The 26558-nt window shown below is 37.4% G+C and overlaps 1 protein-coding gene across 1 annotated transcript in view; it reads left to right on the plus strand.

The window, feature by feature from the left end:
- The window catches only part of ascc3 (activating signal cointegrator 1 complex subunit 3), a 264538-nt gene that overhangs the window by 95772 nt on the left and 142208 nt on the right, over window positions 1-26558 (plus strand). Inside the window, exon 11 of the mRNA XM_079626050.1 lies at window positions 21416-21580. Within this exon, the coding sequence (XP_079482176.1) occupies window positions 21416-21580 (165 nt within the window). The remainder of the gene's footprint in view (window positions 1-21415; window positions 21581-26558) is intronic.

Genomic DNA, 26558 nt, shown 5'->3' on the forward strand with positions numbered 1-26558 from the left:
CTCTGTGTACCACGGTGCGACCTTCTCAAACAACTTGCGACCTTAAACACAACCTGGCAACACCAAGGTGTCAACTGCCAGACAGCACGACAAAATTGGGTTTTCCCTGGAACCCGGCCCCTGCAGCAGGCCCTGGTTCAGGTAATTGTCCCGAAATTGCCTTGTGTGTCAGCTGGCGTGGTTGACTTTACCCTTGGAGTGCTAAATTGCTGATGTAGCAGTTGCGTGCCGCCCCAATGGTAAGAGACAGAAGAGTCCGAGACTCACGCACGGCCGGTGTCGGTCGTGACGGCCAGGTGACCCCGCTCGCTGGAAACCAACCAGAGATGACCGTCAAATCACCACAGCGCCCTAGGGAGAACTACACATAAACACACAAAAAGGGGTAAACAGGTGAAAGTTAAAGTCAATTAAGGCTTTCTTGTTTAAACCAAGTTTAGTAATTATGTATGTAGAAATAAAGGCAAAGGCTTTGAAATAATGATAAAACAAAAAAGGGAATTATGATAATGTTGGTGATTATCAGAATAACCTAACCTAAAAGAGATAAGAAAATTAGGAATAAAAAAAAATTTTAATAATTTTTTTTTTTTTTTTTTTGAGAAAAAAAAAAATTTATTTATAAAATAAAATAATGGAAAGACAGGATGACCCCAGAAGAAGAAACAGGCCGCAGTAGTGGGTTTGTCCCACAAGGGGGCGTATCTCTTTTCAGTGGTCAACCTGGTTGGACAGACAAACTCATTCAAATTAAATTCAAACTGGTTTTAGATTCAAATTTAAATAAGCCTGTGCAGAAATGTAAAAATCAGAGTGATATTTTATAATAATCCAGATGACGTTAAAGCATCAGTAATTACTATGAAATAATCAGAAGGGAAAGATGAAATAAGTACACACTTCAAAAGAGTGAAAGGGGAAAAAGAGTGGCACCGACTTAGTATCCACAAGGCCACGCGGTGGCGCTGTTTCCTTCTAGTGGATGACAGTGGCTGCCAGCCAAACAAGATTTAAATCCAAAATTTAAATCTGATTTAACTCGAATTTAGATAAGCGTGTGAGGGAATTGAGAACTCAGAATGATATCGAATAATAACTTAGATGCATTAAAGTATCAGTAATTATTATAAAATAATCAGACGAGAAAACAGAAATAAAGCAATTCACACAGAATTGGAAACAGAGAAGCGAGTTGAATGAACCGCTTTAGCGGGAGGCGGCCACTGGGTGGCGGACTTCCCTCTATGGGCTCTCAATGGCTGGGCTGGGATTTAATTTAAGTTTTAATTCACCTCTTGTTTGAACCAAACTCAAAGTAAATGTACCAGTCACAAGCAGGAAAATTGTCTAACACAAAATAATATTCGCACGAGCAAAGCTGGAAATGCCAATAATTATTGAGAATTTAGACATAAGCTAATTCACTATTCATCATAGAACACTTGAATTTAGCAGTATGAGAGCATTATCTGAAACGGCCACGAGATGGCGTAGTCGCGCTCATGCAGGCTGACGTCAGTGGGAGGCGGTGCTCACGCAGGGTGACGTCGTTGGGCCGCGTATTTTGAGACTTGAACACCTAAAAGGACCTCTGGTGTTTAGTCCGCGGAATTACAACCAATTTTAAATTTGACTCTAAAGAGCTCAGAGCGTTCAGCTCAGTCACGTGCTGATTTTCTGCAATAAAATCACAAAGGAAACAAGATCTCTACAGATCTTCGGGTGCTATACTGCACAAGAGAGAACGTGTCAGGACTTCTTCACTGCACTTTATTACTCAAATGTGGAAAACAGGAATTATCATCTGTTGTTGGGTTCCCGTAAACATTTAACCACAATAGCACTTATGATTTAAAAATGTCTTAGGTTTACAAAATGGGTAGCTAATCCAATTTTCGACCAGGAGTTATCGTTATTTTAACGATCTAATATTATTATTAGGCCTATTATCGAAACGGAGGAGACTCGCTCTGTTCCAATCTACCGCGTGATCAAAGAAACTCGTTTGATTTCAAGCGGGCTAAAGCAATATTAATTACAGGCTGAACAGAGATTCTTTTCTCTAGGACATTTACCGGTATTGTCACTTCCAGCGTCTGTTAATATGCTGAGCTGGCTCGGCGCCAGTCAGTTCTTCAGTGAGCGCGCGTGGGTTCGCATTTGGGCGCGCGCGTTTCCTCACTGAACCGCGTGGACTCTCGCTGGAGCGCGCGCGTGGGTAACACAATATTAAGAATGTACAGTCCGAGACATGTACAGAGATTCTGTTCTCTTTACCGACACAATATTAATATAATACATCGAAGTTTATTTTAGCAATTAACAGGGGCTGAAAATGTTAAACATATCTAGCAGGGTCAATTTGCTTTGACTGAGATCGGCTTCGTGCCTTCTAACAGTCCTTCAGTGAGCGCGCGTGGTGGGCTCTCGCTGGAGCGCGCGCGTTACATTAATACACAATATAGACAGACTGAACTGATTTGCTCGTAAAACACAAAGTTTGAGATTGCCCAAATTTTCTCCACCATAATAATGTAGACCTTATACCTTAGGACTCTGGGTCCGGATGAATCAGCTCAAATGATCCATAGGGAATTTTAATAACTAATCATGAATATGATTAATATTTTGCATATTTCAGTTACATTAAATTGTCGAAAGTGAAGGTGGATTATATGAATATATGAATAATCAATCACAACGAATTATAATTCCTCATTCATATATCAATAATCTTACTTAACTTCGATTATGAGATAATCTTTAAGGGAAATTAATGTAATTATCAAATCGTTGTTCGTCCGGCGACCAACCGTCAGATTAAGTGATTAATTTCTCAATAAAATTATCCTTTCTTATAAACTCCAAGAAACATTAATTTTCTGGCCGTGAACATTAATTTTCCTGTGTTTATAGAATTAAAACTAGTAAATAATAAGAGCTCTGGCAGCTCTTGGATCTTTTAATCTCATTGACATTTGTGGTTTTACGAGCGTTTTTTCACAGACACAGTCTTGAATATATTGTTTTAATAAATGCAAACTACAGAATATAACGGAATACACATACTGATTATATGTTTTATACGTCTATGTACAGTTACTTACATTAAAAAAACGGGTAACAGCTGATGAGAGAAGGAGAGTTATAGAGAGTTGGGGAGAGGCGCGCGCCGTAGCACGCGCTGAGATTGTAGAGAGATAGAGAAAGAGAGAATGGTCACGTGTGACCATAGAACAGCAAACATCACAGACCTTTGAGAGAGACATCAATCAAAACAAACCTTAAAACATTAACACTCGTCAGAGTTTGATACTTGCAAAAAAGGTTCGTTTGTGTGTGATGAGCTGTGTCCAGCATGCGCGTGTTCTCGTGTCTGAGGCGCGTTCTCCCGTGTCGTTTCGGAGCCGGGCGCGTGCTCGTTGCCAGAGCACGTTTCCGCGGGAGCTTTGAAAGCTGGTTGAAAGTGAAGTTGCTGAAGGAATTCAGGCTCCGTTCGTTCGACTCGTAGGTGGAAACGAACAAAGTGGAATTTGGAAATTAAACAAAAGAAACTTTATAAAGAAAATAAAAGCAGGGAACTCCGTGAGGGAGTTTAGATCGGAGACGTCACATGATGAGCAGTGATGAAGGCAGGGAGCGCAGAGCAAGAGAGAGATTTTTGGGGGAGCTGTGGCCTTTAAAGAATGTATAGCTCCACCTTTGTTTGGCACAAGTAGCCTATCACCTTCAGTGATCTGAGAGCGGGAGACTTTTCTTTGTTTGTAAAGACATGCCCACTTTGACCATGTCATGTGAGAAATCGAATTTAACATTCATATCTAGAAGTATGGTATTTCCTAGAATAAATGCATATTATTGTACCTTGCAGTCAAGATTCGACTCCAACATGTTTTTCCCATTACAATGATACCTCGAATGACGTTTCTGCACAAATACAGGGTTACATAATTTCCTCATAATCACTAGCATAGGGATTATTTCAGATGCTTCAGACATTATCTTGACCAATTATACACACAAAAATATATATCAAAAACATTGCTATTGGATCATATGTGGACATTTCAGTTTAAGGGTCCATGAGTGTGTGTGTGTGTGTGCATACATTCCAGAGTATGATAGAGCCACAGAGTTCCTTCTGTTTTATGGCCTGTGAGTGTCCGGTTACATGCTCATGCATGCGTTTGGACAGGAAGTTTGGGGGCTGGGTTCTATGGAGAGCCACCAAAACTCTTTTCTGTTCAGACAGTGAATGAAGTGTTTGGAGAAAACGATTAGCTAATTTGATAAGCACCTGTCCGGATGTCATTGTTGCTACAACATGCATCCAATGAGACACTCCAGCACACACACACACACACACATCTAAGATTTAACCCAACATCTATATGTACTGTAGCCTAACATCACCCAATATATGCATGGCCACCTCAACCTCAATATACATATACCAACCCTATCATCCACAAATACAAACACACGCATCCAATGAGATCACTCCAGCACACACACACACATCTAACCCAACATCTATACTGTATGTAGCCTAACATCACCCAATATATGCATGGCTACGTCTACCCCAGATATACATATACCAACCCTATCATCCACCAATACACATGCAATCAATATCAATGAGATCACACACACACACACACACACACACACACACACACACACACACACACACACACACACACACACACACACACACACACACACACACAAACAAACACACACCCCAACATCACCCCCTCCCAGTGCTTCTTTTAGAGAGCTTGTCATTTTCTGCTGCTTGGATCATAGCACTTTGTCTGTCTTCCTATTTTCTTGTTGCTATAGTAACCACTGTACAGTAAAATGCCTAATACAGAGAACACACAGCTGTTCAAATAGCCTTATTGAAGACTAAATTTGTGCTGTCAGAGGCGGTGCTGACATTTAAATAAGAGGTCGTAGGTTATACGAAGGAAAAGACAAAGATGCTGGCCCTGGTAATTAAATTATATAGCAATCAAAATAACTTTGATCATAAGTATAGGGAATCATTTTGAAAGGAAATTAAATGTTCTGAACTGCTGTAATGGTAACTAAAATGATAGATTTTTTTATTTTATTGATCTGGGTTATTCACAAAATAATCGGCCAAAGTGCTTACATTTCATAGGATTCAAGTCTAAGCCCACCCAGACGGCTGTGGGAGTAATGTAATATGCAAATTTGAGCTAATCAGGGAGGTGAATGATATTTATTCTATTGATTCTTCTAAGCCCTGGAGATGAGAGTAGATCCTCAGCAGAAATGGGAATGTCTCAGAGAAACTTAACTTGCTTTATGGAAATTCTGTTAAAAACCAACAAATAGGACACACACATTTTGACCAAATTGGTGATTACCATATAACGTATTTTTCAGTTCGTCCCATGGGAGACCTGGGGAAAGACGTGAGTATTTGAGCGGAGAATTGAGATTCCAAGTGAAGTCTAGAGTATTTTATGGGATATTGTTTAAATTGGATGGCAAGATCACAAGAGTGCAGGCTGAAAAAAGGTCTTGCCACAGCAGTTCTGGTCTTATCAGCGAGTGTAAAATACACTGAGCATTACTGACCGAATATTTCACTGACAGATAAAACAGAGCACATCAGATTATTTACAATCCAGCCTGTCAAAGTGACGGGTAATTATTATTTGTAGTGCAACCTCTGATCGAGATGCTCACATTGACACAGTAATGTTTTGATAGTGGCACAGTGTTTACACTCTTCAGGAAAAACAGTCCATAAATGACTGTTGTCAGAAATTGTTAATTGTCTTTTCATATTAAAGGGTAACTGTTGCCAAATTTGAACCTGGGCTCTTTTTTGTTAATCTACCCGAGTCAAACTTTCGTGTAAAAGCATAATTAAAATGGAAGCGCCACTTTTAAGATTGACCGTATTTTCGTTTTTAGCTCAAAATGCCTTTTGAATGGGAATGCATGGGGCACTTCTATGATAGCATCAAAATCGCTATTTTTAAAACACTAATGCGGCTCGACACAACATGAAACTGTGCTGGAAGTGTCACCAGCGGCTCTACACATGAACTCCAGCATTGACTACATTGTTTGTGTACACAAAGTTTACTAAAATGAAAGGTTTTGTCGACTCACTTGATTAGTTAGTGTTTCCAGTGGCTGGAATTGTGTCAGTCAAAAGTAGTCGATCTCCGAATGCAACGTAATGAACTGACTCCATATGAGGAAATACATTTAACTGCACAATTAGATAATACCAGTTTAGCTCAACCAATGACCAAGCAATGCTTAATTTTGTTCAGTCTGTGGTGTAAACGGGCGCATTAGCAATTAAAGAAAAAACACATGGTCAGGTCAAAGTGTCTGAATAACTTTTTGGTCCCAAATGTTTATAAATTTTACCGGTAGTCACTGTATGAATAATTTTTTGGGTATAATATGCCACAGTTTACTTTATTTTGCTCTCTTCACTTACATACATGAACTATAGTATCCTGCACCCACTACTAAAAAAAAATATATAAAAAATTATATCTGGGGCCTCATTTATAAAACTGTGCGTAGGATCCTTACTAAAAGTGTACGTGCGCCCGAAATCCAGATATGGCGTGCGCAAAATTTTTTTCAGACAAACCAGAAAACCAAAAATACCCATGGTACGGCCGCACAGTTCCTTGATTCTTACGCCGGAGTGAGAATAGTTCCTAGCCATATAGGCTTGGAAAATCGCAACTTTTCATTTTCCGTCGATCTTCGTACACGGTTTACCTACAGAAGAGTCAAGTTTTAAATAGGAAAAATATTGAAACTCGTTGGTCATTTTGAAAGAAATGCTACTGGACTCATAAGAATCAATGATCTATGCTAAGCTATGCTAAAGGTGGTACCGTCAGACCCGGAGTTCAGCTGAATGGATTCGAAAACGGTAAAACTCAACTGTTTAACTCTGGGGGAGTTGTAAAATGAGCCTATTTCCAAAAAAGTGGAGTATCCCTTTAAGATAAAATCAGATTTTCTCCAGTCATTGTTAAAAAACAAGCTAACAAAACTGGCAAACTAGCGTTAGCGGTCAGAGGGATCATTCTGCCTCCACCTAAGCTCCGCCCACAAAAGAGCCACCCACCTAAGCTGAGCCCTCCCTAGAGCATTAATACGCTTTAACTGCCCTCAAAACAACACAATCGTGAACACGCCAACAGTTTCCTCGGAGCGACTCCGCAGGTGGATACATCTCCAGTGTGTAAACCGCTCCAGTGATTATGATGGGAGCGCGGGTTCTTGCTCCACAAATTGGAGAGATCTAGTTTTGTCAAGGCACACATCTCGTTTGGGATAAACTGTTTACTTCAGCACAGAAGAACTTCACACTGAAAGCTTGACAGTCTATCCGTACGCTTGCGGTTCACTCATGTCACTCAAATACACACAGGAATACCTTTGTAGAAACACATGCATTTATACAATTCACACACAATCATTGAAATTAAACGTGGGCACAGATTTTGTTGCAGAAATAAATTGAATTTTTCTTTAGTCGCATTACTGGCTTGTTATTTCGTTATATTTAAGTATTATGGGGTGTCACGTTTCCGTGGTGGAGATGGGGTTTTCTCTCCCTGGATAGTGTAGTTACTTATTGAAAAAAAAAAAAAAAAAAAACGTTTTTTTGACACTTATTCAGGACATGGTTTATACAGTTCTGAGAAAAGGAGATTTGATTGTATCATTTTGTAAGTTTTTTTTTTTTTTTTTTAGCTGTTCAGTTTTAATGCTTTTGAATGTTTGTTTTTCTCCATGATACTCACTTTGACGCTTCTTGAGTAGCTGATGCTGTGGAAACACTGGCCAGGTGTCACGATTACCTGAAGTTCATATTCAATCATGAATTCATTGTCTGGGTTACCAAGAGTGGCCGGCCCATTGGAGGCGATAATAAGCGAACACTGAATCTTTTTTCTGTGCTTTGAGTGCCTTCGTCTTCCTGACTTCTTTCAGTGGGTTTCTATCCTCTTGTGAGCAACGTCAGTGTATATCCTTTTATGCTGTTTTATACTTGTGCTTATTCCTGCCTATTACTGAGTGATTTCTAGCGCAAGACTGTGTCCATCATGGCTTTGATCTTTAAAAGTATGCTCCACCATATCGTCCTTTCATATGAGCGTCTGCGTCAGAGGATGATTTAACCCTCTGGGGTCTGAGGTGTTTTCTGGGACATTTGTGCTTATTTCTGGTACTTATAACATTGTCATGGCTAAGATCTGATTACACTATATTCTATGGAAGCTTGTTTCTGCCACATAATAAAATATTTTTAAAGATAATTGTGACTTTTTATCTTACAATTACGAGTTTACATCTTGCAATTCAGACTTCTTTCTCGCAATTCTGATTTTATTACACACAATTGCAACTTGTTTATCATGCAATTCTGACTTTATAACTTGCAATTGCGACTATATTTACATTTATTCATTTAGCAGATGCTTTTGTCCAAAGTGACTTATAAATGAGGACTAAAGCAACAACACAATAAGTTCTCAAAATACACAGTTCAGGCATTGCTTAGAGTAGCATAAGCCAGACAAGGCAGGATTAAAGGAAAACGAGATGAGTTTTCAGCTGTTTTATATCACAGATAAAAAGATAAGAAGTCGTAATTACCTTTTTTATTTTTATTCTGTGGCGGAAACAAGCTTCAAAAGTATTCAGCACCAACTCTGCTGCAATCATTTGTGAGCAGCATGTATGTAAAAGTGTTGGTTTTTTGATGGTTAGTGGAAAAAAAAGTCACTGAAATCGGTCCATAAGTCACAGTCTGTGTCAGAAAGGCCGTATGCGAGGGAGTGACGATGGCCCTGGTTATTGATGCGTTTCACACGTGGGACGACCCTCTCCGAATGGGCCCATCAAGGTGAACGTGACTGAGGAGATTACAAGAATGATTTTTTGTATTTTTTTTTGTATTTAATCTACAGCTAAACATAATCAAAATATATAATGAAGGTCAGAGGAACATTATTGATCACACTGATCTAAACACAGACTTTAACAGTCACACACCTTTGTGCCGTTCCTGAAACACTTGCTGTTCAACTGAAGAAGTGAGTGAAACCTGGCATTTCCAAGGTGTTTGCTTTTTCTTTTGTCCTGCACTGAAGAAAACAACAACACCGGAATACCTTTGGAAATGTTCTAAACAAATAGAGTCCAAACAATATGGGGAAAGTTTGAGCTGTCATGCATTGCATTGTACATCTACATCTGAGTTTGTGTAAGATGTTGCACTACAAATATCTGAAAGATATTTTTCTGAATAAGTATGAAAAGGATGTGTGTAGTTTACATCAGTTTTGGATGGATCAATGTGGCCACCCAAAATTATTTTTTTTTGCCAGTTAAAACATTGGGGATTAGTCTCAAGTCTCAAATTAGTCTCAAATAAGTTAACAGAGACTGAGACGGCAGAAAGTAAGTGCACCCTGTTTGTTTTCTTTATTATATAAAGTCAAACCAAAATTATTCAGACACCAGATATCATTTGTGATATTTTTTTTACTAGTGGGTGCAGGACACTATAGGCTAGTTCATGCATGTAAGTGAGGAGAGTAAAATAAAGTAAACTGTGACATATTATACCCAAAAATAAGTTCATACAGTGACTACCAGTACATTTTGGGACAAAAATGTATTCAGACACTTTGACCTGACCATGTTTTGCTGAAGTGTTTTTTCTTTAATTGCTAATGCGCCCATTTACACCACAGACTGATCAAAATGAAGCATTGCTTGGTGATTGGTTGAGCTAAACTGGTATTATCTAATTGTGTAGTTAAATTTAACAGCTGACAGATATTCAACATAATTCATGTGTTAGACAGTTTAACAGAAGATGGACAAAACCAGTGAAATATCAACTAATTTGATAACCTTGTCATATTTTATTACTTTTGTCTAAACTATAGCGAATAAACAGTGCTAATGTGATAAATGTTGAAGGTGTCTGAATAAATGTAGGGTTCAACTGTATACAATACCTTATATAATATAATTTATAACCTTTTTTCATCAATAATTCATGCAAATAATAATTCTGGACTGACTAAATGGCTAAAAGACTACATTGGACAGACCCAACACTAGAGGAACAGATGAGACTCGCGCTAGTAAAGTTGATGCACAGCGTCTGCCGTGACTAAGTCACATGTTGTTATTGCACTAGAAGCATCACAACCAGCAAACAGCCCTCAGCTCCTGTCCGCCACCCACTCCAGTGATGACAGTTGCCATGGGAACTGTGGGAGGAGGGCAAATGTTTTAGCAGCGGCAGAAATGGTGTGTTGTGTGTGTTTGTGTGCACAGGTCTGAAGCAGGTGAATATTTGCTGCTTAGCATAACGACAGAGCGACAGAGGCGTTTCACAGGCGGTGTGGTAATTAAGACACGAGGATAGACCTGTAACGAGGAGCTGTCTGCCCCCCCGCCCGCACACATTCACTGGAGACGTTCTTCCCACAATCCCCAATAAAACCACTCACCCTCTGGTCCAGAGATATCGGGCCAGCACATCGAAACCACGCTGCTTTATTCCAGTTATTATAGCTTTGCCCCCCTCCCCCTACTATTCTTTACTCATTTTATTTGGTTTAGGTTTATGAAATGTTTTTTTGTTATTTCATAGACACGTTATTATTTTTTTAATTCATATTTTACTCTACATTTTTTACTTGTAGTAATTTGAAGTTTACTTTGGAAATCTTAAGGAATCAACATAACATTGACAATAATTTACATCTATATTAAGAAAATAACGTTTGTATGTACATTTACACTGCATTTGAGTCATTTACAGAGTAAAGATAAAATAAAATGACCTCAATGCAAGTTGCGCGCTGACAAAACCCAAACCATCCGAAGGTGGGTGATACGGCATATTTTTTGTAAAGCTTTTAAATGTGGCATTGCATCTTGAATAAGACTTTGCAGTGTAAAGACGTTTAAAGATGGAAAGCCTGCTAGATCAGTATCAGCAACCTTATTGACACCAGTCTCCTCTAGTCAGACTGTTGATTACAAAGACGTTTTTTTGTTGCTTATAATTTTGTGTTATTTTTTCAAGCACCGTTTATAGTTTGGTTTCATTTTAGTCTTTAGTTTTGGTTTTCAGTTGATGGAAACATTTTTAATCCAGTACAGTACCCGTCATTTTAGTTTTAGTGTACAATAAAAGACTGCTTTGAACCATACGCGTTCGTTTAATCTTTTAATGCCAGAAAGGTTGACATTAGAAAGATACCATCATTGGAGATTGACATTATCATACACCAGGGGTTTGGTGTGCCGCAGAAAACAAAGTCGGCGTCTATGAAGTAAAATAAGTAGTTTTTTTTTTTTTACCCTCCTGGCTTTGTATTGTAATTAAAATGAGCACTTTAGCTCTGCTACCTGTTTGCCAGCGCTTCCATTTAGATTAGCGGCGGTCTAATTAACGGCAGACGTGCATTTTCCTTTCCAAAGCCAGTCTCTAATGGCTGGGCAGATTGATTTAAATGCAAACGAGAGAGGATTTAATGAACTGCTTTTACTGAAAGTGTTTAATAGGAATTTCAACACTCGCAGACAGGTTGGTAAACAGCTCTCAGACCATTAATTATGCATTGTTGTACATTTCTTCTCTAAAATGTTGGTTAATGGTGTCAAAATAATCATATTTTGTGTCTTGAATGATTGCGCTTTTGAAGATGGCTGACATCGGTGGGAAATCTTCTTTTAGATTTGTGTAATTTAGTTGTCACACAATCATAACTGGCTCATCATGTGGGCGGCACATGTATGGGTAGTCATTACATTTTTTGTGTGTTTGGCTCATTAATTTAAAGTCTCATAAGCACGAGATCTAGATGAATAGTCTACATGCTCTCTTTTTTCCTGTAATGAATGGTTTCCCAACCCTCAGATTACACACACGACCAGACAGTGACACCAGCGTCTCCTTCACTATTGTTGTGCGAATGACTCTACTTGTCCTAACATCCCACTCCATCACAACACTGGGAAAAACTCCAAGGATACCCTCACACAGCAGAATATGTGTCATTCCTGGAGTATTAAATACAGATGTTCATACACAGTGAAGCTTGCTGAACCAAAGTAACTACCTGATATCTGCACGACCAAATTTATATACAACATATATCAACCAGATGCAGATTTTAGCCAACAACTATGCAGTTGACAACAATGTGACAACCTTTATACATGTGTAATATTATTATACAAACTGTTTGTACAATTTAGTAGAGAGTTTGTACAATTTGTAAATCTTTAGGCGTTTCATCACAATACAATCTGAAATCGATTCTCTATAAGCAATGGCAAGAGTCAAGAAAGTCTTTCAGTCTGTTCTCTAAAGTGTAAACATCAAGTATCCCGATTAGGACACATACAACTAAATTAGGTACTCCAGTTGAAAAAATACATTTATATTCAATTCAATACAAAATTTAGCGCTTTTCACAATACACATAATTTCAAAGCAACTTTAAAGAAAATACATGAGTTCACATTGCAATTTAGAGCGATCTGTTATCAGAGGTGTATTTCAGAAATGTGCATATACACATCACAGTTAGCTAAACATGTATTAAACAATTCAATAATTTATTCCAAAAATGCATTTAAACAATGTAACTAGAAAAATAAGTTTGTTGAGACAAACTTTAAGTTGGCTTGAGAAAGCCGGACATGAGAGTTTGAAGAAGTTTAGTTAAAATTTTGATCGATAGATTAGTTAGAAAGAAAGAAAGATAGATTAGTTAGAAAGAAAGATTAGTTAGAAAGAAAGAAAGATAGATTAGTTAGAAAGATAGATTAGTTAGAAAGAAAGAATGAAAGAAAGAAAGAAAGAAAGAAAGAAAGATTAGTTAGAAAGAAAGATAAAGAAAGAGAGAAAGAAAGAAAGAAAAGAGATATTAGTTAGAAAGAAAGATAGATTAGTTAGAAAGAAAGAAAGATAAGAAAGAAAGAAATATATATTAGTTAGAAAGAAGATAAGAAAGAAAGAAAGAAAGAAAGAAAGAAAGAAAGAAAGAAAGAAAAAAATAGTCAGAACGAAAGAAAGATAAGTTAGAAAGAAAAAAAAGAGAAAGAAAAAGAAAGAAAGAAAGAAAAAAAGAGAGAAAGAAAGAAAGAAAGAAAGAAAGAAAGAAAGAGAAAGAAAGAAAGAAAGAAGATATTATAGCACACTAAGTCAGAACAGTCTGAAGGTCTGACCCGAGTTTGGAGTTTGTAGAGTTAAAGGTCTAGGAGGAGTTGGAGTCAGAAAGTTTAGGGTCAGAAAAAAAAAATTAGTAATAAGTTTAAATAATATCAGTAAGTTGGCTCTCTCAAGCCAACTTAATAATTGAAGGCAGAAACAATGAGCTCATTGAAGTAATGAATACTTGTTTGTATAGGCAAATAAATATAAAAAAACTTTTAAAATAAAAATGTTCTGAAGGGTAATCGCATGCGCTCAGTTGATCTTTCTCTCTGTCTGTTTAGGCTTGTTTAGTGCAAGTCTACAGAGCCTCAGTACGGAGCACAATGGTACACAGTCTGAAGTAAACAAGAGCCAGTTGGTAGAAAAAATTACATTCTTTACTCTTGTTCTAATTATGAACTTATTTAACATTCAACACACATGCATGAAGTGTAAAACAAGAAGGGCATAGCCTTATTTAAAAAAAAAATGGTTGCGATGCTTGCAATCTGTGGGTGGCTTTTCAATATTACAATATTGCGTTTATATTGCAATATTGTGTTTATCGCAACAGCCCTAATTGTGAATGTGATATTGCTTTTATAAGACAGTTATAGAGACAAGACTTTAATATTTAACGTTTTAGACATATTTTAGACACTATGTCCAGTTATTTTGTCTTTTTTTTTCTCAGCAACAAGAAGCCAAAGCAGGATCAAGCATTGTGTTTGCTAAACACACACAGACTGACAGCCTGTCTAGGATGCTGTGAACAGACGAGTGGAGCGATATAAACAGACATGTTTCTGTGCTGTTATACTAAATATCAGCATCCGTCTGTCTGTCAGTCAGTCAGTCAAAAGCTGAGCAAGTGTTTTGGACCGAATAGAGTAAAAGTAAATACAGTGAAGGGAAGTTTCTTAATATGGAAACTGTGCCATGTGTAAGCATGACATATACTTTCCATTTTTAAAGCTCAAGCAACATGTTTTTCTACCTTACAAGGAAGTTGTAAAGTCCCTCAGTGGTGTGTATAAGCTCAATCTTACTGTACTCTGGCAGAGAAAAAACAGAAACGCATACGAAACACTTGAAGCTCCGCGATGCACATGTTGAAGCGTTGACCACACAGCTATCATCTGAACCTGAACGCTGTTTTATGAGCTTGAGCTTGACGTCTTATGCTTGCGCAAAGCCTCATTGATGTGACATTTGTATGTAGATATTTTTGGTGCAAATCAACTGAACGCCTGTGACAGTGGGACTTGTAGTTGTAGACAATAGCCACACATGTGTATCAGTGAATTTGAAGTCACAGAGAGAAATGTTTTAAGAGTTGCGAACTTGTAGACTTTTTTTTTCTCTCCCACAAACACAACACAACAGTTACACCTTCTCAACTTCTCCATTGCAGGTGCACAAATCCTATTCTACAAATCTCAAATTAAGAAACTTGTACGCTCACATTTTTGCTACAGTTGCTGCAGTGAATATGGTGCAAAACACATTCACACACTCGCATCGCATCAAGAAATGTGAAGTCACAGAGAAATGTTGCACATCTGCAAATCAGTGTGTGCATTCATCAAATGAGAGTTGCACACTTGTAGAATGTTTTCTTACAAATGTCTTGGATATTTTTCTAGCACAAACACAAGTACATAACTACAACTGCTTGAATCTGCAGTGACGAATCTCAAACACTGGTTTCGCTTTCAAGTGACAAGTTTTGCGGACTCTCCCTTTTGCAGTGATAAAAGTGGAGCAACAGTGAGTTGTGCATCTGTAGAGGCAGTGGGCGGAGCTTACATTAATATTCATGAGTTTCCCGGGCATGCGCGTGTGTCAAACTGCTCATTTTAGTTCACGCTTCGCTCGTTTCTCAGCAGGTTTAATGGATTATTTAAAAATAATACAGTTTTTCTTGGCAAGATAACTAGTGTCCAGTCCTGTGAATCAAATAATAACGGGGAAAAGGCTTAATTCCAAGTCTACAGGTTCTTAGTCCTCTCCTCTTCACAATCCATACACTTTTTCGTGTCATTAGTTGTCAACTACAACTCCTAGGGGTGGGAATCTTTTGGAATCTCAGGATTCGATTTTAAATCGATTCTCCATTCTGAATAACATTTATCAATCAATCAATCAATCAATTTATTTATATATAGCACACTTAAAAACAACCATGGTTGACCAAGGTGCTTCACAGGTTAAAACAACAACAAATTACTGCTCATACAATTATACAACAATAAAAACATGTACAGTATACGAGGTATAGTGAAAATTAAAATAAAATTAAAGTTAAAATTACCAGGAAGTTAACAGCCCTAGCTCGAAGGAAATTTAAATTCAATACTGTATATCGAAATAAAATGTCATTTAAAATCAAGAATCGAGCAGCAGAGAAATGAACAGCAGCTACTGTTAGACCCGATGGAGCAGGAGTTATTTAGTCTAAATTACACCTCATAACTGCGTTAATTTAATCTAGCTGCCGCTCAACGTTCACATGCGCCTCTCACGGCGTGTCTTTTACATCAGCAAAATGAGTGAGCATCAAGTGGACAGATATCTGTGAAGGGAAGTGACTATCATCTGGATCAGGGCTGCGTTTCCCTAAAGCATCATAAGCCTAAGTTGATCATAGAGACCATTGGTGGTAATCGTTCTATGATCAATTTAAGCTTACAATACTTTGGGGAAACGCAGCCCTGATGCAGTGGCTGATCGTTTGGAGTTAGAGATATATAATACGAGCCATTGAATTCTCAATATGTATTACTTTAGCCTCAGATACAGGACATGTTCATCCTCTTTTATAGGCGGGTATTTGTTCGCTACCACAGAAAACCGCTTGCACGTCCATGTTGAACGAGCTTCTTGTACAGTATGTAAACGCTAAAGTAGCCTACCTGTACACGGAAAGATCGTGAGAAAAGCTTGATGTGTGCTCGACTAACTAAACTAAACTAAACATTATTTAAGGCTATTTTCTGTTTGTTAAGATATTGATATGAACTGCTGATGTCAAGTATAAGCTTCATTCATAAAGCTTCCTCTGTTGCAAGCTCTCTAAACTCTCCGGGTGCTGCACTGTCTCCCTCTTTATAAACGACACCATCACATTATTAAACATTTAGAAAATCGATTTTTTTAATTTGTGAATCGATTCAAATTAGCGAAAAGATATTTTCCCCCCCAACAACTACTTAGAGACACTGAGAACCTTCAATATTTTTCACTCACATCTTGTATGCACCATTAAAATAATCAGCTGTAATCAACTATAATTGTGGCAATGCTGATAAAACGGAGATCACAGTTTTTTGCACTTACAGATTGCATTGATATCAACAGAGTTCTCCCCAAACCCTGCAAAACCATTCAAGAATATGAGCATCAGATATGACTTGTTTCTCTTTTCTTGAATTCCAAGCCCACATCAGAGCAAAAACAAAGAAACAAACAAAAAATCTCTGCCACGTCACACATCTCTGCCCCAAAGCTCAAGACATTGTTTTGTTCAAAAGCTGCAGAATTGCATCTTGCTGTACATGTGACCTAATGCATCTGTACATTTCTGTGCGTTCCACATTTCTCATCCCAGATCCTTTCTGTTTGATTTCTGTCAGACTACATCTCTATGGTTTGAAGATGTAATGACATCCAAATTCTGTAAAGCATTTCCTCTCCTGGTTGATAGTTGCCTATTTATTTTGTCTCGCTCTCTCTTTTTCCTTTCTCTTGTTGTTTAGTCATTTGTAACTTAATGGTTGATTGACTGTACATTGATTGTAGCGACCTTACTCATTTATACAGTCATTATTGGATTCTCCTTGTGTCCTGCTGTATGTACATTGCAATTTGAAAGTCATGCCAATGCGGTTGCCCATTCCCAAACACTGGCGGTGTGAACGTAACTAAATGGTGCACAACTTTCAAACGTGTAACTGGTGCATGTCAGAACTGGTATGAAGCTGTTCTGAAGGTCAGGTGACTTTAACTAGTATCCTATTAGATGTTCTTGTTTATTTTGCAGACTGTAGGTGTTTCTCAATGTCAAGGATACTTCCTTGGTAGGACGCGTCCTTCCAGTCATTTCCTTCAGAGGCTAGGCGAGGAACCTCTTTAGGATTCGAGAGAACACGTAAATGGAACATTCTAGCAAGTGCACGTCATTGCGTCCGTCAGTGAAACCCTGCGAACTCTAACGCGAAGCGGAGGGGTCTTGAATAAACCTAAAAGGGTTGTATTCGCTGTAAAAACTGGCTCGCTATACATTATCCCGCTTATTACATGGCTGCCTAGCTAACAAAATAAAGCAATAATAATAAATCAATAATTTGAGACAAAATATTGATTTCAAAAGGAGTTTATTGATTTAAAAAATGATTGTATTGCCTGAGTGAACAGAACTGCGTCCATAGCAACATTCTAGCTGTTAAAACACATGCAATGGTAAAATATGTGAAATGCCAGTGACGGCAAACAAGCTAACCATTGTTAAAATGACAGGTTAGCCATAACGTAATTTGTAATATCAATACGGTAGTAATTTGTACTGGCATTTAAACGTTAAACTTTACTTATATGACGGTTATAACAAATGTATGGTAACGTAAATATACTTAAATTTAAAAGCATATTGCCCCGTTATTGCTCCGACTCAGCTAACGTCCAACATTTTGTATTTTTTTTTAAAAACAAGATAGCAAAGCTGCGCGCATAGGATTGTGGGCGATTTGATAGCGCGAAGAGCGCGAAGTCTACACATATGCATCCTTTCCTGTATATGGGATATTTTCCGAACGAAGGATTCCGCCCTTGGTTGAAATTCTGAGGATCCTCGACATTGGAACCGTCCTTCGACGGATGTCGATGACGTAGCATCCTCGAAATTCCGGCTTCCGAGGATCCTTCCTTGACATTGAGAAACGGCTTGTGTGTGTACAGTATGCATACTTACAACAAAAGAACAAATCTAGTTGAGTGCACTTTCTGCATTCAGGACTGATTCAGATGTATGGGATGGAGTGATGTAAAGCATGTCCAAACTTTTCACTTATGAACCCACAAGATTGTGGCGAGCAGATTGTGTTCAAAGCAGTATTTAATGTTGAATTTGATTTGTTGATAAAACCACTCATGAATTTGGAGAGTTGTATAAATTGTGAGCATTATTATACATGGGTATATCCGAGAGGAGCAGGAATTGTAGCATGGGAATGCATCTTTTCCTGCAAAATTGCATTATATTCTGAAATGGCACTATATTCTATGATCGTAATATGTCTGTGTAGAGCAATTATCACATCTCATGACTCCCACAAGGAAAGCTATAAACTCTACAGTGTTTAACAGGCAGAACCAGAGGTTGTAGGTTAAATTGATTACTTGGAAGGGATTTCAAAAAGTCTGACTATGTGAACATAGGCTTTAGCCCTATTCGGATGGGACTAGTTTAACATGGAGAGCTGGGGTAAAGTGATTATTACGAGCTTCTCAGTGATTTTAGTCACTTCTGAATGTGCAATCTCAGGAATCATGACAATGTCAGTAAAGATTACGACGACTTTTACTTTCTCTAAAAAGATCCGTAAAAAAATATCTCAGGTAATACTAATCCCCTGCGAATAGACACGTAAATATGTACGTAAATAATCTGTCATTTTCTGTTTAAAAGTAGTTTTCCGCGGTTTTTAAGTTGCGTTCTAGGCAGTGGGACAAGTTTCAAACCTCAAGTGTTTTCCACACACCATTCAGATCAGAAAGAAGGTCGAAAGCACTTGTTAGAGGCACAACACTTCTTTTAGCGTTAGCTAAGTGCCTTTTACAACGTAATCCAATCAGAATTTAATTAATATATTATTCTACTGGACATAACTGTTTTATCTGTATCAATATAGGTTATATGTTTGCGCACATGATATCAGGAAGCAACTAGAGATGTGCATAGTAACTTCACTTTGCACAATGTGTCTCTGCAACGTTTGTCAGCGCAGCGCGTTTTCTCACCCGAACATGTGGATATTATTGTTTTTCTCAACATGAACGTGGCGCAGTCTGCTTTATTAGCGCTTCTTTCCATTCGCACTGCTTGAGCTTAAATGCTTTTGTTCTTAATAAAAATATCACCTCAAGAATAAGCCTTCCCTCCATCCATTTCTCCTGTTTTCGGGAGTAGTGCAAGTAATAGAGTGGGACACTCATCTACGGTGAAATTATATTCTGTCTCACGTTGCCACATGCATCAAAGACACCAACCTTTATACATGTCAGTTAGGTCATTTAAACAAAGTTTTGCATTTATTTCACTTGGAACTGGAAATTAATTAATTTAAACACTATTTTAAGAAATTCTTCAGGATGTATTTTTGAAACTGAATATTTTTTTTTTTCCAAATAATAAGATTATTATAGGAACATCTACTGAGAAACAATTTCATAATGTTCACTGGCTGTTCTGTACATAATAATCACTTGATGATTTAACCAAACCTAAATCAAACTTTAATCACAGAGCATGCTAATTATACGGTACAACAAGTGTAATAAGTTTTATAATATGACCATTGAGTAGGATAAGCAGGTTGATATGATAATTTTAGAAAATGATCCAGTATTGTTGCAAGGAAGAACCAACAAGTTAACTCATAAACTGTGTGTTATTCTGTGATTGCTTAGGGCAGTTTGTGGATTGTTTGAATTTATCCTTAATTCGTGCAGATTTGCTGTGTATCTTATTTACTTACGGTTTTGTTGTTCCATTTACATTGTTATTGTTGGCAGGTGCTTTCTTAGCAATATAACAAATGCATATAGCCTAGTATGTGAAATGACAAAAGCAGGCAGCCGAGGACCACAACAAAGTAGATCTAACTTCAAGTGGCAATAATACTAGAGATGATTTTGTCTGAAACATCAGTTGAATGAAATGAACACACACCATTATTCAGCAAGTATCCCTTCGCTTCTTCACACGGAGGAGATTGGTGCAGTTCACAATCGTTCACCTTTAGAAATGGCCTGTTGTGAGATTGATAGCCTTCTCTGTTCATTTGTCTGATGTTGGTGGAAGTGATGCAGAGATATTTCCATGCCTTGGCCTCTCATTTACTTTAAAAAAAAACAAACCACTCGTAATTCTCTCGAGAGAGATATAAAGGACATTTTTCTTGAGAGTTAGCGGCTCACAGACCCAGTTTCCACCAGTCATTTGTAAAGGTATAGTTAATGCAAAGCCAAAAGTCCTCCAAGAGAGAGGAGGAATAGATACTAGTGTAAAAAACACACATATATTATCATTAGATGGATGTTAGTCACAGGAAATGTTTGAAATCTCATAACTTTCTCACAGAATTATCCATGTGCCGGTGGCGTCTCGTTCACTGGAGTCTGCGCTATAGGGCTTGCACGACTTTTATAGTCGACTAGCCATCCATTAAATTAATCGTTCATCATTATAGAACCATTGCAACTGAAGTCATGTGATCATCATGACTTGCTGACAAAGTATAACTAGTATAAAAAAGCAAAGTTTTTGATAAGTTTTCAACTACAAGCACTAATTCTGCCTGAATCATAATCATACACTGTTCGTTCATAGATCTACATAAAGACATTTACACATTTTCAGAGTTTTAACTGCTTTTTGCTTCATAGAAAATCAAGTCAATATAAAGCTCCATTTCTTTCTTAAATTATATAAAACAGGGTTTTTAACAGGAGACATTACATTTTGCCATTAAAAGAATACAATGTATTGTATAAACCTGACTGCTTATCTCTATAATTCTCCAAAATACCAAATAATAGATGTTTCTAAAAACAACACAAATTGGCATTGAGATCATTATATGAGAACTGAACTGAGCTGGACGATGGCATCACTGTTTTCTCTAGAGCGGCTTTATATATAAATTAACTAAGTTAATAACTTTTCTACAACAGAAATGAACCATCACTGAACTATCTTAAGCTGGACTGTGACGTTATTTTCTTCTCGAAACAAACTTTGTTGCATTATTTTCCTGTTATCTCTGTAAAGCTGCTTTGAAACACTCTATATTGTAAAAAGCGCTATATAAATAAAGCTGACTTGACTTGTTCTCCTTGGGAAAAAGCCCTGCTAATGAGTGTATTGTGTGTTAGATGCTGGTGACGACTCCGGAGAAGTGGGATGTGGTGACGAGGAAGAGTGTGGGAGACGTGGCTCTGTCTCAGATCGTCCGACTGCTCATCCTGGATGAAGTTCATCTCCTACATGAGGACAGAGGGCCCGTTCTGGAGAGCCTGGTGGCCCGGACACTGCGGCAGGTAACACACATCTATGTATATATATTTATATAGCACTCCACGTGGGATGATTTGAGGAAAAACAATTACAAGTACCGGTAAATTATTCAAATATTTGCATCTATTCATTTTGTTGATATGATACACTACATTCTTAGAAGACAAGGTTTTGTATATAACCTTAAAAGCTTCTTTTAGATACTTAAAGGTATTGTGGAAGATTTTCCCGAATTTTAGAAAAGAACCGCCCTCTCCACTTTTTGAAAAAATGCACATGCGCAACACTCGTCCTGCTCCCGAGAGGGAACGCCTACTAAATTTCTCCTCGTGCACGCTCTGTTTACAAGTTTCTGTCGGCATGGCTCATACAAGCCGACTTTCAAAAAGAAGATTTGCACTTTTTCCACTATGTCACACATTGGAATTATCAAAAATTAACTCACAAGGTTTTATAACATTTCAGCGTGATACCTTTTACCATTTGGTCATACGGCTACTTTAGACAAATTGAGATGTTTACCATGTCTGCGCGGTGCGTGACTTGTGCCAGGGCTAACATCGCTAATCATATCTTACATTAACTTTTACTAGCAGTAATTTTAAATGGATTTAAATGGACCTGTCGAGTAGAAACTTCGCGACTGAGGAATCAGTGGGAAGCCCAACCTGTGCTTTTAGCGCACGCCAGCGTGTGAAATATTCTCCCAAAAACACTCTGGTCTTGTTTCTTTCTTCAGAGGCCTTTCTATTCTGGTCATACAATTCGTAGACACTTTTTCTCTTGCGACCCTCAGACATTTAGAAAAAAAACGGTGAGAACGGCGAGCTTCAATGAATGGCTGAAACCGCAGCTCACACATACACCTGAAAGTGCGCATGCGCAGAAAGCGGAAACCCCCTAGGGACGAGCACGCGCGACGGCCTTACGTAAACATATCACCAGAATGATTGACAACTAGGAGGACCAATAGTCTTGATGATCCACCCGGAAAATGAAAATCTTCCACTATACCTTTAATATATTTTAAAAAACAGTTATTTAAAATTATATAAAAATTACAGATTTTACTATATTTCGATCAAATAAATGCAGCCTTGGTGAGCAGAAGAGACTTCTTTCAAAAACACTTAAAACTCTTACTGACCGCAAACATTTGAATGGTAGTGTACAGGTAAATTATTCAAATATTTGTATCTATTCATTTTGTTGATATTATACACTACATTCTTCGAAGATAAGGTTCTGTATAAAGCCTTGAAGGCTTCTTTTAGAAAATTACGTTTTATAAATTTGGCAGCTTGTAAACATACTTCATAAGTAGAAAAAATTTAAATAACCTGTTAAACAAAGTATTATGCAACCATTTAAGACTTTTATTGAGGTTTGGGGTCAGTAAGATAATTATTCAGCGAGGCTGCATTAAAGTCGGAAACACTTTAAAATAGGGTCTCATTTGTAAACATTAGTTCATGCATTAGTTAACATGAATTAGCTATGAGCCATACATTTTTTTGAAGCCTTTATTCCCTTTTGATAATGCTATCTAGTTAATAGCTGTTCATTGTTTGTTCATGGTAGTTTACAGTGCATTACAAGAGGGCTTTACAAATGTGTTACTGTAAAGTATTTTAGATTGTTATAATAAACCTTTCTTCCTAAATAAACAAATCACAGTTTCCACAAAAATATGAAGCAGCACAACTGTTTTCAACTATAATAATAATGATGATAAATGTTTCTTGAGCAGCAAATCATCATATTACACTGATTTCCGAAGGATCATGTGACACTGAAGACTGGAGTAATGTTGCTGAAAACTCAGGAATAAATTACATTTAAAATATTTCCAAATATATAAGTTATTTAAAATGATATTATTATTTAAAAATATTACAGATTTTATTGTATTTCGATCAAATAAATGCAGACTTGGTGAGCAGAAGAGACTTCTTTCAAAATAATTTAAAAACTTTTACTGACCGCAAACTTTTGAATGGTAGTGTATATTCATAATAGCTAAAAAAGAAAAAAAAAATAGCTGGGAAAAATTAACTGGACTTGTAACTGTCCAAGGGCAATCCATTCCATTTTCCCACTTTAAAGGTTGTGCAAATCACTCAAGATAATAATGACATATGGACACTCACATGAAGAATATTTGAACCATATTTTCCAAGAGAAAAATGAATACTGATTCAGTGCTGCTGGAGTTTGACTGAGAGCCAGAGCCCAAAAAAAGCATTGAACAGATTCTTATATTTAAATCTTTGTATTAATATTTCATTTTAGTGGCTTATTATAGTAAGCCAAGAGCTGTCAGTGTTGCTCTGGTAATTTTGCAATATTGTACTGTTAATTGATATTCCCTAAATAGTGTGTATGCAAGTTAAGTGTAAATGTCTATGGTGAATGAAATGGGAAAGTTCCTCTTTTAATATCTCAACATTGGTTATTATAGCAGCATGAAGTTAAGTTTGGACTTTAATTGCTCCAGAAGTGTGTGTTGTTGTGCATGTGCACAGGGAGCAAGTAAAACAAATGTGGTTTGCATAAGGTCACATTATGTCCAATCAAGTTTGACACCCCTACATTAAAAGCTCATGCGGGGAAAAAGCAACTTGAAAAGGTTTTTTTTTTCTTTCTCTCACAGTAAGTGAATATTAGCATTGTCTTCCTCTAGTGATTTAAAATTAATTACCTGCTATAATATCAATAATAATAATAATATCGATAATAATATCCCAGTATTTTGTTGGTTCACCCATTCCTAGGTAATTTCCTCCTCCAGTGGATGCGTGTGTGTGTGTGTGTGTGTGTGTGTGTGTGTGTGTGTGTGTGTGTGTGTGTGTGTGTGATTGATAGGACCCCTCTGATGATGATTGACAGCCGCCCTTACTAGAATCACTCTGGCCATTTGGGATATTAGTGTGATTATGCAAATCCTGACAGCCGGGGAGACGCCAGCCCACTTTACGTGGCGTCCCATATCCATGTTCATTCTGACGAGTCGCAGTCAGGTGTCAATCACACGCAGGAGTTTACAGAAATAAGCTCAAGCAAAGCTCACGTCTACTCGGTGACAATCTACACAGCTAAACTAGCACGGTAATATTGCCCTTCAAGACACTTCCACAGGGCCAAGTGTCAGAAAATGCAGCCTTTTCTTTCACAACGCACATTTCTTCGTTAGCCGAGGTTTTCTTTGAGGCCAGGAGCTGAGAGAAGCTTTCAGTAGCACTGAGTGGCGAGTAAGTGAAAGGAAATGACATCAAATGAGACTGCTGTTTACTGTGTCCACGCTCGACGCGTTTGAAGTGCTAACTGATACCAGTTCAGCGAGGCTATGTGTGCTCTTCTCAAAGCCAAACTGAGCTTATTATCCTTCGAGATCACACCGTGCACTAGATTTTCAGTGTCAGATTGAGTTTCTTCGGCTATGCGGAATGCAATCTTTGCACTTAATTTCAATTTTAAAAGCTAAAAGATAACAAGCTATTACTTTGCTGAATGTCACACTGACACATCAGGTACAGTTAGCGGTAGAGATTAGCATATTCAGTTCTTTTGGTGCCCACGGTTTTGCTGCATTAAAGATTCTCTACTTTCAGGTGCTTCTACAGATGAACTAAAATGGAATAACTTTTTTAGTTTCTTGCTCACAAACTAGCTGTCACGTACAACCCCTAATTTGGAAGTGTTTGTTTATACACACAAGTTTCTATTGATAACACTCTGAAAAGGTGTAGGATTGTGAACTGTCCACTAGGGCTGCGACTAACGGTTATTTTGATAAACTGATTAGTTCGCTGATTGTTTCTTTGATTAAGGCGAGACGCGGCAGGCAAAAACATTGTTTTTTTTTCACTGGTCAATTTTGAGATTTTGGGCTATTTGTCTTCAATAACATGTCTTCTTTCAGACTTGTGGTGAAAAAAAGTCCAAAATACACATTTAGGTCTTTATTTTACTACACTTTTTGCATCTGTAGATTTATCAGAAATTCAACAAAAGTTGCCGTTATAAATCAATGCGCTGCTCCGCGATCTCTCTCTGCTTCCTTTAATCACACACACCTCTGGAAAGCTCTCTCTCTCCTTTACAATGCTGTCGGGTCCAAATATGGTCATTTCCTTTTAATCCGCAACCAATCGTGAAAGTAAAATGGGCATTTAACCCTAAAAGCGAAATCTCATTGGCTTATGTCAATTTCTGACAACGTGATTGGTTCAGATGCATCACGTGACGCGCTCTGACATTTAGATGTGTGTTTTTGACTGTTTTTCTGCTCAGTCGAAGGCCATAAATGCTGTGTTTATAAGTTTTGATGTGATTTAGGTGGTTTGTATTGTTGTTGCTAATTATTTGATAAGATATTGTGTCAGTAAATAGTTGTTTCCACTAAAAAAAGTATGATTTTTTACATTACAAATCTTTAAATGCCTTTTTCTCAAAATGAGTTTTTTGTCATCCTCCAGTAGAAACATCTCAGCCTATGTAGCACCGATGTACACCAAACTCTCCAGTTATACACTTAGCAGTGTTCGGAAGATATGTTCAGAGGGATTTGTTAATAAATCATTCCTGGCCTGATTTATGTGAGATTTCAAAAAAATATGGTAAACATTTTTTAAGGCTATGGACAGTATATTTTGATTTCCTAGGTAATGAAAGCATATATCCTGAAATCCCTCTGAACATCTTCTTTCATCTTGTGTGTAATCAAAATGAAAAAAGAATTTTGCACCTGGCTTTATCATATGTTCAGATCTATCTACCGAAAATATATGCAAAGTGTGCATATTTAATGAGATAATGCCTAATTTGCATAATTAAACATACAAATTTCAAAAACGTGTAATACATTTTTTTATGAACTTGTGTAAGTAATCAACTGAGGAAGTTTCATGGTGATATCTATTATTTTTAAATTTTACCCTATTCATCTGTAGTGTCTCGCCTTAATCGATTAATCAGATAAAAAGCCCAATTTTCTTTGTT

The sequence above is a fragment of the Phoxinus phoxinus genome (genome assembly GCF_949152265.1).
Source record: "Phoxinus phoxinus genome assembly, chromosome: 10".
Lineage (NCBI taxonomy): Eukaryota > Metazoa > Chordata > Actinopteri > Cypriniformes > Leuciscidae > Phoxinus > Phoxinus phoxinus.